Source organism: Micromys minutus (genome assembly GCF_963924665.1).
Source record: "Micromys minutus genome assembly, chromosome: 8".
NCBI lineage: Eukaryota > Metazoa > Chordata > Mammalia > Rodentia > Muridae > Micromys > Micromys minutus.
This window is the reverse complement of record NC_137977.1, coordinates 62,139,458-62,156,751: the sequence shown is the minus strand read 5'-3', so window position 1 is coordinate 62,156,751 and position 17,294 is coordinate 62,139,458. Positions and strand designations below refer to the sequence as shown.

Below are 17,294 nucleotides of genomic sequence, written 5' to 3'. Positions count from 1 at the left end.
GTTACAAGGTTCATAGTTTTCCCGCTGGCCACAGAGAGTGCCAGTCTGCTGAGCAGCTTCTCTAACCACTGGCTGCCTTTGGCAGCAGCCCCTGTAGGTATCTGGATCTACCCCAGTCAGCAGCTCTAAGCACTGACACCACTGGGTGCCTGCCTCAGTTGACCTACTACATGGATGCCAAAGCCAGTCATTGCATGTGGATAAGCTGAAGGCAATTTTCAAATCCTCTCTCCAAAGAGCTTTTCAAATGTGCACATACAAATTTTACAACCACAAAAATATTTCTGGGAAAAACAAAGAGAAAAATGTTGGAATTTCAGAAAATGTTGGTTGGTGCCTTAGATGAAACTTCAACTGATGTGAACTCAAGCCTGAGAGGATCTTTTTTTCCTTTATCTAACTAACAAGTAGATGGGGGCAATTGAAATAAAGAGTATCCCTGTCTCTCCACTGATCACCTCAATGTTTTAGTACAGTATAATTATGTTAACAACAACTTGCAATTTTGTTATATATCTTACACTGTAAAAATATATTCCATAATTAATATTAAAGATAAATTCAGATACAATTTTCCATGTTTTAAGATTGGGCATATACAGTAACTCTGTAAGCTAAACAGCTTTGTGACCTGACCTGACACACTAGCTTATAATTTAGATGCACAGTCTTTCTAGAAAAATCAACTGCAGGAAACAAGCAGCCTTTAAAGAAGTGCACCTGTAACCCCAACACTCCAGGGTCAGAGGCAGGGGGATCTCTTTGAGTTCCTCCTGATCTAGATAGCAAGCTATGGCCAGCCAGAGGTACACAGTGAGAACAGGTCTCAAAAAGAAAGTAAAAAAGAAGGGAGGAGGGAAGGAAAGAGAGGGAGGAAGGAAGGAAGGAAGGAAAAAGGAAAAATAATCTAAAGCATTTCCATCCCATAGTAAGGGTCCAAGATTAGCTACATTTAAAGCATCAGAAAAGAAATTAGTCCCAAGAAGGAGGCCTCACTTTCAGTGACAGACAGATGTGTAGTTAGGTCTGAGCCAATAAGGAATAACTAGAAAATCTATGGGTACCTTCTTGAAGCAATTCTCTTAAGGAGACTTCCCTTCCTGCTACTGCAATGTATAAGCAAAGAGGACAAGGTAAGCAGCCATTAGATCTGGAGGTAGATGCCACCCACCTACAGGACAGCAAGGCAGCAAGATAAAAGAACAGAGTGCTTGAGAGGTCACGAATCACCTGGCTATCCTATTGCTTTGAGCCACCTGCCTCAAACTTCCTTTATGAAGGATAACTCATCACCCATCTTGTTTATGTCATTCAGGGCTTGGATTCTATCCCTCAGAAGCAGACAAGTAAAGGAAAAAAAATCGTTTTGTCCCTAGCAACTTAAACAATGTATTTGTTTTTTATTTCTATTAATTTTTTCAAACAGGGAACTCTTAAAGAACAATTCTCATTGGAGAGATAAAGTGTGGAAACCTTAACCTTCAATAACTCTGATTCAAACATTCTTTCTTTCAAAGGGACTGATGTCACAGGACTCACCCAGCAAAGGGTCGGTGAAATCCGGCTGTGCTGAGGAGCTGCAGGGCACGGAGTGGGACTCAAGCTTGGCCTGTGTCCACAGAGCAACTGTCTCCTGGAACTCATGTTGTATGCGCTCCATATTCACATACTCCATCCACAGGTCCTGGAGTAGGACAAAAGCACTTGAACATGAACAGATGAGCCACATGCTCACACATACAACTATGAATTTAACTCAGAGACACTCAGTGACACGAGGCTTCCAACATTAGCGTGAACTGAACTGCAAATGACCAGTAACAATTTTAACAGTAGTTACAAAACTTGATGCCTATACAGCATAACTAGGAAAAAATGCTGAACAGGCCCACTATATACATATTAATGGACTATATTAATGTACTAATTAAGTAGTATATTAATACCCATACTACGAGGCTACTAAATTATATGCATTATAGGACATATAAAGAAAATAAAATGTTGTTTAGAGTAATTTTAAAATGAACGCAGGAGCTAGAGCAACTGCTCAGCAGTTAAGAATGTGGACTGTTCATGCAGAGGATATGAGCTCAGTTCCCAGCATCCATGTTAGACAGCTCACAGTACCTGTGACTGTATATATACCCAACCCTCAGACAGACAGACAGACACACACACACGCTTAAAAAATAAATTTAAATTTAAAATAATTAAAAATAATACAACTAAATCTTTAAAGTATCTTTAGAAACTAAAGATACTGAAGCTAAACACGGTAGCTCACGCCTGTAATCAGCTCTCAGGGGAAAGCAAGAGCATGGCTCAAGGCTTCTGGGCCACACAGTGAGTGACAGTCCACCCGAGGACAGAGCAAGCAATGAGTCCAGGAACGGTAGATTCATCTGGATTAAATTACACCAGATTACACTGATGCAATTTACAAGAAATACAGGAGACAGAAACATTTATTAAGCTATCCCACAAAATACGTTCTGCTGCTATGTAAAATCAGAAGTCAGTGAGAACACTACAGACAGCCGTAGCCAGTCTCTTCAACAGACAGACTGTGAAAGGAAACAAAAGAAGAGTTAAGACTCACAGGTTAAACAGATTCATCAACCACTCTCAGAATGTGGGGACTGAGTCACACTGTAAAAATAAACACAAGCAAAACCTTCAGAGCTAGAGGGATGGCTTTGCTGTTCAGTGCACTAGTTGCTCTTGCAGAGGACCCGAGTTTGGTTCCCAGCACGCACATGGCAGCTAACAATCATCTGCAACTCCATGGCTGCACATACTGACATGCAGGTAAAACACTCATATATAGAAAATAAAAATCTAAATAAATAACCTTAATGGTATTTATAAGACAACTGGAATTTACAGGTTCTAAATCTGGGTCAACATCTGTCAAACTCAGCTCCTAGATGAAAAGACACTGGAGAAAGGCCTTCTTTCCTGCTTTTCTGCCTTCTCCCAGGCTAGCTACAGAAACTTGGAGAAAACTGAGCTAGAAGTTACGGCTGAAAAAGACAAATGCATTTGTGTCTGCTGGACAACCTAAAAGAACACACGGGAACTAGAAGCAAGAAGCTACAGAAGGACAGTCAGAAGCAGACAGTGACAAGGAAGTCTCCCCGCCACCTCCTGAGCCTATGACCTGGCATTCATTGCCTGTGCCTCTGATGGTAGAGATGTGCTCAAGTGTTTAGATGATCACAGTTCAAATAAGCAAGAACACAGCAGGACAAAGGCTATGTTCCTCAGATTACAAAAAGCTCTTGAACAAGCGTGGGGCTCAGGTGAGGCCATTACAACAGGACACTTAAGAGAGAATATCCTGTCAAAAGATTCGCATGCACTGACCAGAATGACTATGTGTGACCACCCATCCCATGAGTAAGCAGTTTTACTATTGGGTGAGGATTATAGCCAGTTCAGTTTACATTTAGAAATGCTTTTTTTTTTTTTAAGGCATTTTCATAGTTTTACCTGCTGATTCTGCATCACTTTTGCTAGCCTGTGAACATCATAATGCCTTGGTAAAGAAGGAATATAGATATCTCCTTTCTGAAAATTTTCATCTTCTAGCCATAATATATACACATTGAAGAGCCTAAAAGATAAAACAGGAGTGCATAAAATATAAAACAATATACAGACAAATGGAGTTTCTTATATTACTAAGAACTCTGGTACCACCATGTGAGAGTGAAAAAGACTTCTATGAAGAAATGCATTAGAAACTCACAGTGGAAGACTTCACACATCATTAAGACAGGATTTGGAACCTGCTTATGCAAAGATCTGAATGGGGCTCTGAGAGCCCTGCCACTGATGAAGGAACAGACACAGCCTAAATCTGAGCTCAGAGCTTTGCAATCCTGTTGAAGCCAAACATGGTCGGCCTCAGTGCTTGGAAAATACCGAAAGCTAGTTTCTATCCGACTGCAAGCACTTGCCAACTTAACAGCAAAGGCTACTCTGGTCTCAAGGAAATCATAAATAAAACTGTGTGTCTTGCTCCTATTAAAAAGGAATATTTTTTTAAAAGCTAGGCTTACAAGCCGTCTTTATTTTTAAATATGTTTTAACAGTCTATTTCTGTTTTGCTTTCTCAAAGGATACAGCCAGCTATTAGCAAAGATCACTGGTATCCAGGCATTGTTTGAATAACAGCATACAGAAGTAGTTGGCACACACAGATGACCAAAAGAAAGCCTGAGTAGCTCTGGTCAGCAAAGTGGAAAATTACCTCCTTTATAGTCAGGACACTGTGTCAAGAAAGAAAGATACAGACAAGGCTCGATGTGTGTGTGTGTGTGTGTGTGTGTGTGTGTGTGTGTGTGTGTTTCTTCTAGCTCCTAACTCAGGAAGATGAATGGCCACATTGAGGGAGTTGAAGAGAGGAAGAGGGAGTACCAAAGACCTAAAATGTTCTGAGAGAAAACCTAGTAAAACTGGTTTTAAAGGAAGGGCAGGGAATTGCATAGGGATGGGGGGGGGGGGGGGGGAGTACTTTCATCACTCAGGATCCAGGCTAAGACAAGTCCTGAGGGTTCAGGGTCAAAGCAAGCCTGAGACCCGAGTCTCTTCATTCACCAAGGTATTTTGCAATTGAGGATAATACCTAACAGCCATGCTTTATTCGGTCTTGTTCTACGACAACCATTTGTTAAAATAAATTGTTAAATATGACAACCAAGTTAAATTCACAGGCAGAAATCATGCTAACCAAGCTTGGCTCACTACAAAATTCCAATCACTGAGGGACACGTGAATCTATACCTCAATTAATAAGCCTCTGAATCTTGTTAAGGATCTCAGAGTTATAGAGCCTTCCTTGATCACTCCTTTCTGTAAACAGCCATTTAGAAGGCTCTGGTGTTACATGCCTGCTGTGACCAATTTGCTTTGGCGTCCTTCTTCTTTCACACTGAGGAAAGGGAAGGGTGTCAGCCCTCTGCATTACTACTCAGCCTCAAACAATAAACGTCTTCAGGTCAATCAGTGTCAACACCACCTTCCAAATAGAATCCAACAACCTAAGAGTACATGTAAGCTCTGTATCAAAGCTTAGTGGCTCTAGCACAGTGTCTGTACACAAACAGCAGCAGCCAGTCAGCCATCTTACCTCACTAGTTCCCTGTGCAGTTCTGGGGAAGTCAGGAAAGCAGGGCTGCCGGCCTGCCCCCCTGATGGCCCTTCACTGCCCTCTGCTGGAACACGGAGGGCCTTGCTTGCAGCATAGTGGAAGTCAGCCAGCTCTGTCAGGCGTCTCTTCATGTCTTTCAACAAATTGACATGGGTGGGACTTTGAAAAAACCTTCTTCCAATACAACCATCCACAGGTAACCTTTAAAAAAAATGTAAGCAAAGCCTATAACCTTTGAGCAGAAATTCTCTAAGAGGCATAACAGTAGTCAGTTAGCAAGTTGCCTTGTCATACCTCAGAGGTGACGTTGAAGAACCAGAGATGATATAAACAGTTCCTCTCAACTGGCTTTGTTTTCACAGTTCTAATTACACAGAGTCAACCATGGTACAAAATACCAAACAGAACATTCTAGAAAGAAGCAGTCCATGTGTCTGCCTGTCTGACTCTTATTACAGAATACTGTCGCTGAGCTTCCTTTGGCAGCTCATGTACTACAACAGCACACTGGTGTAGTTGTTTACCCCTATCACTAGCTATTGCTGTCTATCTCTTACGATGCCTAAGTTATAAGCTGAATTTTATCAGCTATGTATGTAGCGTTTAGTACCAAGTGAGGCTTCTAGTATCCACAGGGCACCTTGGACTGGACCCCAGAGAGAAAGAAGGGAAACTACCACATGAAAGTGGCCGTGAGAAGACTGAGCCCACAGAGGCAGCACATCAGCACACCTTGAGAACAAAGATGACCTTTGTTTTTCAAAAATGTGAAGTCTAACAGGAAATAGAGATAACTAGAAGTCAGTATCTTTCTTTATGTTTCAAAAAAGGGAAGGGAAGGGAGTGGAGCTGGGAATTAAGTAGGACCTGAAAAGCAGTGCTTAGTCTCAGTGCACAGCTTAGACAGGCCAGACCTTGCTATTCAGTAGAACCATGCAACATCCCCATGCACAGCATGAGGGCTACATGCAAAGATCATTACTTTTCACCGGGTCCCTTGCATAGGCCTCAGAGAGGTTACATATGTAACCCCAGTCTGGAACAACTTCTCTCCCTATACACCGCCAGAGGTTCTCTGCTGAACCTTGCCCACTTCCCAGTGCTGTCCTTGACATATTAGGAACAGAGGAAGGTAAAGAGAAATTGCCACATACCCCAAACTCCATTAAGATCAAGTCTCATTATTGAACACAGGATCCTAGCTATGACAGAAGAGAATGACTAACTCACACTCCACAGCATACAGATGGGAGTGGGCTGCCAGGCACTTACTACAGCACTGGGTACCATACCCGTATTGTGGTCCTGGGCGATGAAGATACAGGAGGAAGAACTTCTGCCAAATGAGTGGCAGAAGAGGATGATCAGAAGGTGTGACCAGAGCCTGGTGGGCCCAGCGGTAAATCAACAGCCTCTGCAAGGATGGGATGATGGGCAGCTTCAGCTGGACCTGGGCTTTCTACAAGAGAGCAGAGCCTTAGCAACCCCCAAACAAATGCAATTAAAACCACTTTGTTCATTCTAAGTTAAACATTTTGCTTATACTTCAGTAAGAAAGAGACATTAAGACATTTTCCAAGCCTACTACCTGACATTTTAACCTTTGGCAGCAAGAATGGGGCCCAGCTTTCTCTGTGAAGATATTTCAAAGACCCCAGAATCAAAACCTACATGCAGAGACATCTAAAGCAGTGGGGATAGGGCTCAGCTGGAAGCACTTGCTTAGAGGCTCTGGGTTCAATTCCAGCAAGTGTGGTAAACTGAGAAGTAGAGGCAGGAGGATCACAGCTTCAAGGTCGTCTTTAACTCTATTGTGGATTGGAAGACAACCTGTGAATACCTGAGACCCTGTCTCGAACAAATGCAAAAAATTCTAAGTTCTCACGTCCATTTCTGAAATTCCTTTGCATATAAAACACTAACAGGTCACGACATGGATGTGGCATTCTTGAACCCACATCAGTTACACCTGCACACATCTCTACAACATTAGGTCCAACAACATACTATTGTTGGAGGGTAGAGAGGTTCCTAAGGCCCTAATGTCCATGTGGATAGAGGGGAGAAAAAGAAACTTGGGGTTTTTAGGGGTTTTACCCCCCTTTAACTGAATAGCCACTAGCAAGGTAAATAAACGTAATGAACCACTGTGTCATGGGGAGGAAAACAGTAAGATGAAGAGGAAGCGGCTGGGAAGCAGATGAGATCCTTAGGATAGGAGGAGTAACAGGAAGGATATCATCAAATTGCAGTCTAGGCACTCATGAAATGTCATGATAAAGCATTTCTGGTCACTAGCACATGCTAGAAAACCTTAAATAAAATTTTAACTTCATAGAGCAAAGCAGTCGAATGATAGAGAAACCGAAAATGAGCTTGTCAAGTTTTACCAATCTCAAACATCTAGATTTTAATGGGTCTTTTAGGGAGTGAAGAACCTCTGACAGGCTCTGAAACCGGAAAGCAAACTCTCTATGGCAGCTCCTGAACTGGATCTTTACATCAGAAGCCTTGGCCCAGCCTATTTCACAGACTGACTACTGGAGTTAGTAAAAGAAATCCTGTCCCAAGCCAGGTTCAGAGCCTCAAAACTTCTGAAGCAAGCATCAGGAATCCAATCTGTAACAAGTGTTAACAAGGGGTTCCAGATACACCTGGGACACAAGGGGAACAGCAACCCCTACTTTCAAACTAGGAACCTGCTCCTCCATGACAGGGCGGGGACTCTGAGAAGCCAACACGCCCTTCAGCCCTTCAGGTATTGGAGGATTTTAGAAGCTGAATGGTGGCTGTGCTTTCTGAACCTTCCCAGTAGAAAACAAGAAGGAGTTACCAGGCTACAGTGAGGGGCTCAGCTAAGAGTATAAGCCACGCCCTGTGCCTCGAAGGCAGAACTACTACTGTACCTTTAGAGCCTGGTCAGGGCTAAAAGCATTGATAACCAATTCCCTTTCAACAACTCTTCGGAGCTGAGAGTCCTCTTCAAAGATGGATTCCATGTTCAACACAGTCCATGCAAACCAAACCTATAACACCAAACAAAAAGGACTAAAAGAAGCCCCTCGTTCCAATTGATACCATATCCTTTTCACAAGTTTAAGTTATTTCTAGGACTGAAGGTATGGCTCAGTGATACAGCATTTGCCTAGCATGTGCAAGTCCCTGGATTTGATCTGTAACACTGAAAAAACACACACATGCAGATCTCAAGCAACAAATATTGAGCTTCCTATGTACTTAATATGTATCTATGTTCTTGCCACATGTATACAATTAAGACAAAACAAGAAACTGAAAAATGCTAAATTCTTCTATAGCAGTAGTTTGCAACCTTCCTAATGCTGTGACCCTTTAATACAGATAACACACAACTCATGTTGTGGTGATTCCCCAACCATAAAATTATTTTCATTACTACTTTATAACTGTAAGGTTGTTACTGTTATGAATTGTAATGTAAATATCTGTGTTTTCTGATAGTCTTAGGAGACCTCTGTGAAGGGGTCATTTGACCTCTCAAAAAAGTCACAACCCACAGTTTGAGAACCACTGATCTAGAAGAAAAAATAATGAGAATTACATTTGGTGGTAGAGTGCTGTATCAGAGAATGTTCTAGAGCTAGGCAGGAAAGATGGCCCTTCAGAGTCTCAGTGAAGCAGAAAAGCAGAGGGGGGGATAGGCATCAGTCTAGGCAGCAGTGAGGATCTGCTAACAGATTGAAGGATGTTACTGCTGGCTTAGGAGATGAAATAGACATAGCCTTATGCAGCCTCAGATCAGCAGTAATGACCAAACAACTGCTGCTGCTGTCTCTTCTGACAAGAGCAAGTCCAAAGCACAACTGAGTATTGACTACGGTCTGTTCTGAGTGCTTTACATATAGGTTCAATTATATTCATCTGACTATGAAAGAAGCAGCCCAAGGCACAGAGCTAGCAAATGGCAGAATCAGTCCGATGATCTCTCTCCTCTCAGCCCTGACCTAACCTCAGTAAGGATGGTAACAAAATTAAAATTTACAAAGATTATAAATGGTCCTCAGTAGACTTCATACCTGTGAGGATGTGGACAAGCCCTCCACGAAGGAAGGAGTGATGTTTCCTGCCACAATCCAGTTCACCAAGGAAGAGAGTAGACTCCGGTCACAGTGGAAACCCAATGCATTCTACAGCAGGGAGCAGATCAGCAACAGAGTTTGAAAGAGACGTCGGCTCTACCAAGGGTCTTAGCAGCTACCTCTACACTTGAAGAGTCCAACAAGACAGATCTCATGGTGTTGCTAAATTCAGTTCTCTCAGAATGTTTTGTCCATGTTCATCAGAGAACTCATCTATGGTTTTCTTTATCATCCCCTAAATGTTTTTGGTGTCAGGGTAATGCCAGCTCATAGAATGAGTTTGGTAATACCCCTCCTGGTGATTCTGTGGAATAGTATGGAGGGGATTGCAGTGAGTTCTTCTTTAAAATTCTGGTAGAATTCAACAATGACCCAGTCATGAGCAAAGTACGCAATATACATGTATGAAAATATTATCTTGAATGCCAAGACAATATGTACATACTAACTGAGAAAGTAACTGAAAACCCTGGCCTGGATTTCGAGAGTAGGGCTGTGGAAAATACTATTGGTGCACACAGGGACATGCACTGAGAACTGCAGGCCCTCCTCAGTGTGCCCCTCTGTGCCTTCTCTGGAACCTGTGCAGTGGACTATGACTACCGAAAAACAACATTAACCTGTAACAAGTTTAAAAAAAAAAAAAAAAAAGAGCTGTCACATGTTATTACCAGGAATTGTATATTTGCAAGACCCTTTTAGCAGCTACTACTCAATGGCTGAAACAATTTTTCTTACAGTTACCTTGTGCTGTTGGTAGAGTAATTTTTGCACACAATCTTCCTGCATCAGGTGAAATGCTGTCTTACACAAGTGGTCCATGAGGAAGAGAATGGGCTGTTCTCGGTACCATAGATGGTGGCTTATAAGAGCCTGGACCCAGAACTCCAACACAGCCACAGGACCTACTTCATCCGGCTGAGTGCTTACACAGATGTGTGCCTAGGAGGAAGCAGTTCAGGTGATGTGGAAGGTTAACACCCACCCTCCCTCCCACTGTCCAAACACATTCAAAATACTATCCATTCCATTAAAGCCCAACTCTATCAGCCCTCCTGTACCAAGAAATTGGAATACCCACATCTTAAGAGCTAACACAAGTTCTGTGGGAAGAGGAAAAGTATCTTAAGAGATTGGTAAGGACCCTGACCTGGATCATGCTGTTGAGAAGCTTCACATTGTCTCCATGGATGGTTCCTGTCAGATGCTGTGCCACCCTGTGGGTAACCTGCTGTGTGACCCCCTGAGGAACACCGCTGTCCAAGTGTAGGAAGAGGAGAAGGTTTGACAAAAACCTGCGGGGGGAGGGGGGGGCACAAAGAATCTCACACCTTATCTAATCAGGCAAAATTGCCACCAGCTCTGTGTGGGGTTTTGTTTCGTTGCTTTGTTTTTCTCTTGCTGTTTTGAGACAGAGTCTCACAGATCCCAGATAGTCTCTAACTTATATGTTGTTGAAACTGCCCTTGAACAGCAGATATCTCAAAATGCTGGGATTACGGACATGTTCCACCACAGCAGACTTGGGGCAGTGGGTAGATGGTGTCTAGGAATGGACCTAGGACCATGAGCATGCTAGGCAAGTGTTCTGCCAGTGAGCCACATGCTCAGAGTCTTCTCATTACCAGCAGATAATTACTTATGAGGAAACAGGAAAACATTAAACTGGTTCTATTTTTAGAACACAGAGCTATTTAGGGATTCTGATACATTCTCAAGGATTTTAGAAGGAAAAAAATGTCATATTTAATGCATGTTAAAAAGGAATGAAGTCTCTCTATAACACTGTAATGACAAACCCAAGTAATATAAATACAGACAAGTTAAAGGCACTGAAAGAAAATATTGTTAGCCCTACATGTCTTGAACTTCTAAGCAGAAGTATCTCCAAGTTCTGTAGTTCCCAAGCTTCCCTAAACGTGCGGGATGCTAACTTTATTTATTTATTTATTTATTTTTTTTAAGTATCCCTAACTCTTTTTACTAAGGTCAAATCTCCAGGAGCATGGGAATGCATATGTAATTAGCTACCTCAGCTAACTCTCAGCAGCAAGCAAATCTGAGAAAAACTGGATCCAAAGCATTCGCTAAGGAAACGGACACTACCCTTATCCCTGTGCACACACTGCCTGCCAGGTCTACTGAATCCCCTCTCTTCTTCTCACCCCAGATGATCAACCCCTGCCTCCTGGACAGGTCATCTCTTCCCTTTTTCCCCATTCACTTTATCTGCCCACAACCTGTAGGCTACATAAAGCAGGGTGTTTGGGTATGGTTACAGTTGCTGCTACTGTAAGGAGCATGATTCCAAGACTCTCACGGAAAAAAAAATTGTTCTTTTAAATACAAATAGGCTTCCTAACAAATTCTAAATTGAGATAGAAAATACCTTTCATAACAAACAAAATTAGAATCATTAATCAAAACAACATTCATCAACTACATTCTAAACCAGAGTGCAGAAGTTTTCTGCCTCATAAAGAATAAAAATAAATCAAAAACATACACACAAAAATAAAACTAGGCAAATAAATAAATAAGAACAATAAATATTGAGGGCTAGAGAGACAGCTCATCAGTTAAGAGCAGGGACTCTTGCAGAGGACCAAGGACATCAGTTGTCTTACAACCAGATCCAAGGGAGCTCTGACACCCTCTTCTGGCTGCTGCATGTTATCAGTTAAACAGAAAAAGAGCAGTAAAATAAGAAAATACAAAATATGTTCAAATGGATTAAAAATTAATATTTGCATCTCTCTCTACAAACTGAAAGGAAAAAAAAAAAAAAAAAAAAACACCACCACCAAGCAAACAAACAAAATACTGCTGAAATGCCATTCCCTTTGAACTTACTGTAGAAACTAGAAAACCGTCATTTGTACTTGCGGGGACATTTCTACCCGCAGAATGTACTCACTGCTCATTCTTCAGAAGGTAATACTGGCAAGGGTAGAACACGGGCAGAATCTTATCTAGGACGTGGACCACTGCTCTCAGATGTCTTGACTGGACCAGAATGCCCAGCAGTGGGATGCCTTCTGCACAGAACTTCTCAATGCTACAGAAAACAAAGGGGCTGTGAGCACTCCTCAACTCGTTCATAAGACTATATTCCTCCAATGAAATACAAGCTGGATTATCTCAGTTCCCAAAACTTGTATAACTAACGTACATAGAAATTCTACATTCATAATTTAGAAATGCAGAGTTCTTAAAACCTCATCTATATTTCCATCTCATCAGATGAGCAAGTTGAAAGCACTGTGCCCAGATTTATAAGATGTCCCAGGAACAATATGAGAAGCAAAGCTCGCTCTGCTTAAGATCCCAGACTTTACTACAGCAAAGGGAAGATTATGAAGTGAGCTTAGCCTGGCAACCTAGACTGCAGTGTGTCAGATACATCCTCTTTTCCTTTGAGATAACTTACTAGCAATATTACTGAATAACAACAGACAATAGTGTTTTGTTTCTTTTGTTGGTTGTTTTTTTTTTTTTTTGTTTTGTTTCATTTCAGTTTGTAGAGGTACATGTATTATTTTCTAATACATCTAAACTGTAGTTTGTGTTTTCTCATTTTACTTTTAGTTTATCTGACTTAAAAGATTTATTTTTATTTTGAATAAATAGAGGGGAAAATAGAAGTTGATCTATGTAAAGATAAAACTTCTCATTGTTACAACTGCAAAATACTGTTGCAAAAGACTTAAGCAAAATTAGGGGAAATATAGACAATGGAAATCATATAGCATCACTTTCAGATAATATAGGTAGCCAGGTGTGGTTACACAGGCCTTTAATCTCAGCACTCAGGGGCAGGGGCAGGCAGATTCCTAGGAGTCCAAAGCCAGCCTGCTCTAAACAGAGCTCCAGGCAGCCAAGACTACACACAGTAAGACCCTGTCTCCAAACAATCTAAGCCAAGATGTTAATAATGAGCATGACCGTCAAGAGCAACAGCAGCAAAACAAACCATTTCTGCTATGATTATACTGAGTGAAAAACATAACATCGTAGTCTCACGATTATATATAATAGGAAAGATAGTTAGATAAAGAGGAAAAACCCAGACATGTCCTCACACCAAAATCTCAGAGTACAGGAGCAGCAGAAGCGAATGGATTTTCCCCACTTCATTTATTCTGTACTTTTCCTATAGTGCTTTAACTATAGGAAAGAAGAAAAACATCTCCAAAAACTAAACATTAATAGTGCAAAAGCTACCATGTAAGGAGAACTTACAGTAGTAACAACAAAAATACAGAATTATATATATTAATTATATGTGTTTTAGAGCATCTATAAATGGAACCTCTAAAAGGAAAAAAAAAAGTATTGAGCAGAATAAAGACTGGAATGGTTAAGAACATTTATTTATCTTCCAAAAAGACAGTTCCCAACAGCCATGTCAAGCCTGTAACTCAGGCTTTAAAGGATCCACAGATTCTGGCCTACACAGGTACCTACACACATGATGGTACACATACATATATACACATTTTTAAACACATACTAATTTTATGAAATGTATTTTAAAATCAGCTCTAGCATGGCGATTCTGGCTGACTTTCTGGTTATTATTCCCTCAGTCTCCATGATGTTATAGTTGTGTACAGCTTAAGTCTGACTTCTCTACTCCTCAGCCCCAGCCCACAGACTGCTTAAATTACTTCTGCTCTACTCCCATGTAGCTATGGAACCAGTTCTAAAGAGAAACACTTACCGTCTCATTCACTCCCATCAGCAATCATTATGCACTGAAAGAGCCCAGCAGTGAGTAAGAACCCAGTCTCAGAATAGATACAGCATCCAGAGAAATCATGAACCAAGTTTGAGAAGCTAAAGTCAAAGAGTCAGTAAGCCAGACACTGTTCTGAGTATGTACTGAGTGTTGTGACTAAAGACTCATAAAACCAGTCAATACAATCATTTCCATCTCAGAGGTGAGGAACTATTCTGGCACCCAAGCTCCTGGGAACAATGTAATTTGTTAGGCCTAAAGGCCTAAATAACCACTCCTCCTCCTAGAATATTCTACATCAACCACCCTCTTACCTACTTTCAAATTTGTCCTCCCACCCATCTAATCGACTATTCAACTCAATCAGTAACAAAGGCCTCAGATTGGGATGTGAAAAGGTGAGAGTCTAGACATCTTCCTACAAGTTATCCTGGAGGTTCACCAGACAGTACCTGTGGCCAACAGCCGTCACAGCTAAAGCAAGATAGCATCCGATGGGCATGCCTGATTTTACAGCCTTCAAGAGAGGATGAAACATGGACGATTCTGTCATGTCAGGTACCGTGCTACAGAAGGGAACGACTGGAAAGTTCTGTCTTCCAAAATCATTTTTGTGTAATTTTAACCTCAAGGTCAAATTCCAGGCCCACTGGTTAAATGAGGTCTCAGGAGTCTCTCCATATCGAACAATACTGGCCAAATAGGAAACCTAAAACAATCATTCATTTAAACAATGTTAATCATATACACATCAGGCCAGTGACTTCATCTGCCTGCCTGTGTGTGACTAATGATGCCCTGAGAAGAGAATGCGTTACTCAAAGCCCTCGCCCTACTTACTTGCTTTGTGAACCTGATCTCAGCTCAAGCAGAAGAATATAAGGGTTGAAACTCAAGATCACTGTCCTATACATTCAACAAATCAGTTAGGAGCCCTACTGATATCATCTGCCAATTTAGTGGTAATAAAAACTAATTATCAAGCCACCAATAATTTAACTACCAATCTGTAAAATTTTTAAAAACTGACACTCAGTTCTCCTGAGTTGTATGTGTTAGCTCTAACATATCTCTATAACTCAAGCCAAATTCTGAAACACTAATGGTCTTTAATCCCAGAATTTGGGAAGCAGAGCTAGGCAGATCTCTGTGAGTTCAAGACCAACTTGGTCTATATAATGAGTTTCAGGCCAGCAAGGGCTACATAGTGAAACCAAAATAAAAGACAACTTTTTAAGAAAAATATTTTAAAACTATAAAAATTAAATTTAGTATCTTGAACTGGCAGAAATAAAACCAAAACTATATTTTCAGCTCCTAGGCAGTTTTTAAGTGAAGACTTACGTTCTCAGTAAAGACAGAGAGTTAATACCTGTTTCATACTTTCAGAAATAAGCCCAGAATAGGGCTTCTGTGCCAGGTATTTCTGATAAGCCTCAAGAACTAGTAAGGCCACTTCAGTGTGCAATGCTTGATCCAAATGAAGAGTACCCTTTAGGAAAGAAAAAAAAAAAAAAAAAAAAACAAATTAACAACTATACCATGCATATTCAGTAAATAATCCTTTAAACAACCACAGAGGCAGAACAGTAAAACAGGACACTGGATTCAGAAGATAAATGTTTCCAAACTCGTATCTTCTTGAAGTAAGATTACAAAACGACAACAGGGGAAGGCCCTCAAATCCACCAAGCAAGTCACTGCACCAAGATATGTGTCAGCCTCAAACCACCAAACAAGTATCTTTGACTATAACTGCCCACCCCATCCTACAATCTGTTTAAAGAGCCTACATGATAGGTTAAGAGCATTGACACCTATCATAAAATACTTAGTACATCAAGTCTACAGCCTTGTCTGTTTTCATCATCTATGGTATACTCAAAGCAGATGTAAACACTGCCTTTAAACCTACAGCATTTCCAAATAGTCTTCTTTGTAGTTTTCAAAAACTCCATTCCCTGGCCCTTTCCCGGAGGCTGACCCATGACTCTAACAAAGGAGGGAGGAGACAATCAGGGGACTGCGTGGAGACAACTGGGAAATAGGAGGCAAAGGTGTTCTGTTTGCAGGCTGGAGAATAGAAAGTTGGAGAAATACCCCTGTGGCTCTCACCCACAGCAGCTCTTCAGTGAGAGAAGGCTTAGAGGAACCCCAATGTGGTGGTTTAAATATGCTTAGCCCAGGGAGTGGCACTATTAGGAGGTATGGCCTTGTTGGAGGAAGTGTATCACTGTGGGGGTGGGCCTTAAGGTCTTAGGCTTAAGCTCCACCCAGTACACGAGAGGACCCTCTTCCTGGCAGAAAACATTCTCCTTCCGACTGCCTTCATATCAAGTCTGCCTGCCCAATGCCATGCTTCCCACCACGATATTGCCTGAACCTCTGCAACTATAAGCAACCCCAATTAAATGTTTATAAGAGTTTATAAACTCTTTATAAGAGTTTCCTTGGTCATGGTGTCTCTTCACAACAATGGAAACCCTAAAACATCCAAGAAGCAGAAACACCCATGAGAGGGGCTCTCTGGAATTTTTCTCCCAATTTGTAAACACCATCCCATGAATGCAAACCATACAAGACAATTGCAAAGATTAAATGATTTGTTCAAAACAAAACATGCCACACAGTTGGAGAAAGCTAATTTCTGCCTCTTGTCCCTGCCAATTGTTTGTATTCTGATTAATAAGCTAATTAATGAGACCCAAGTAAAGAGGCAGGAAATGCTAACAGTCAAAATCACTAGCATGTCTCTTACGAGACTTGACATATAGCAAGCCCTTAATAATAACCACTAATAAATCTAAACTTTGGCAGTTTCTCTAGCTTGTTGTAATAACTCTATGAAGGATATTAATATCTACAGATGGGCAATTAATGCCCAGAGTTCAGGAAGCTTGTTAAGAGCCACACTGTCAGGAGGTTGCAGAGCTGAGATCAGAGCAGTCAAACTCATAATTAAGGCATATTGTACAGAACAGCTCTGGCAATGGCATACAGGACAAACTGCAGAAGGCACAGAGACTAGGGCAGTGAACACAATCAGGAAATGAAGTAACCAGCCAGAGACAAGACAGCACCCTCAAGTGCTCTAAGGATAAAGGAAAGACTTGTGCTCGCTCTCTTCCTCTCTCCCTCTCTTTCTCTGACGGTGTGTGCACATGTGAAGGCCACCTGCCAAGAGGCTCCATGGTGGATCAACCTACGTCCACCTCTCCTGCGCTGAGATGACAGGCACTTAGTTTTACATGGTTGCTAGGGATGGATCTTGGGTTCT

General features: G+C 41.4%; 1 protein-coding gene across 1 annotated transcript in view; it reads right to left on the bottom strand.

Moving 5' to 3' along the window:
- The window catches only part of EPG5 (ectopic P-granules 5 autophagy tethering factor), a 92,522-nt gene that overhangs the window by 39,369 nt on the left and 35,859 nt on the right, over positions 1 to 17,294 (bottom strand). Inside the window, exons 15-25 of the mRNA XM_080919765.1 lie at positions 15,390 to 15,509; positions 14,470 to 14,726; positions 12,194 to 12,334; positions 10,427 to 10,571; positions 10,021 to 10,218; positions 9,214 to 9,324; positions 8,065 to 8,184; positions 6,451 to 6,617; positions 5,138 to 5,359; positions 3,496 to 3,619; positions 1,540 to 1,684 (exon numbers count right to left, since the gene is read on the bottom strand). Of these exons, the coding sequence (XP_080775891.1) occupies positions 1,540 to 1,684; positions 3,496 to 3,619; positions 5,138 to 5,359; positions 6,451 to 6,617; positions 8,065 to 8,184; positions 9,214 to 9,324; positions 10,021 to 10,218; positions 10,427 to 10,571; positions 12,194 to 12,334; positions 14,470 to 14,726; positions 15,390 to 15,509 (1,750 nt within the window). The remainder of the gene's footprint in view (positions 1 to 1,539; positions 1,685 to 3,495; positions 3,620 to 5,137; positions 5,360 to 6,450; positions 6,618 to 8,064; positions 8,185 to 9,213; positions 9,325 to 10,020; positions 10,219 to 10,426; positions 10,572 to 12,193; positions 12,335 to 14,469; positions 14,727 to 15,389; positions 15,510 to 17,294) is intronic.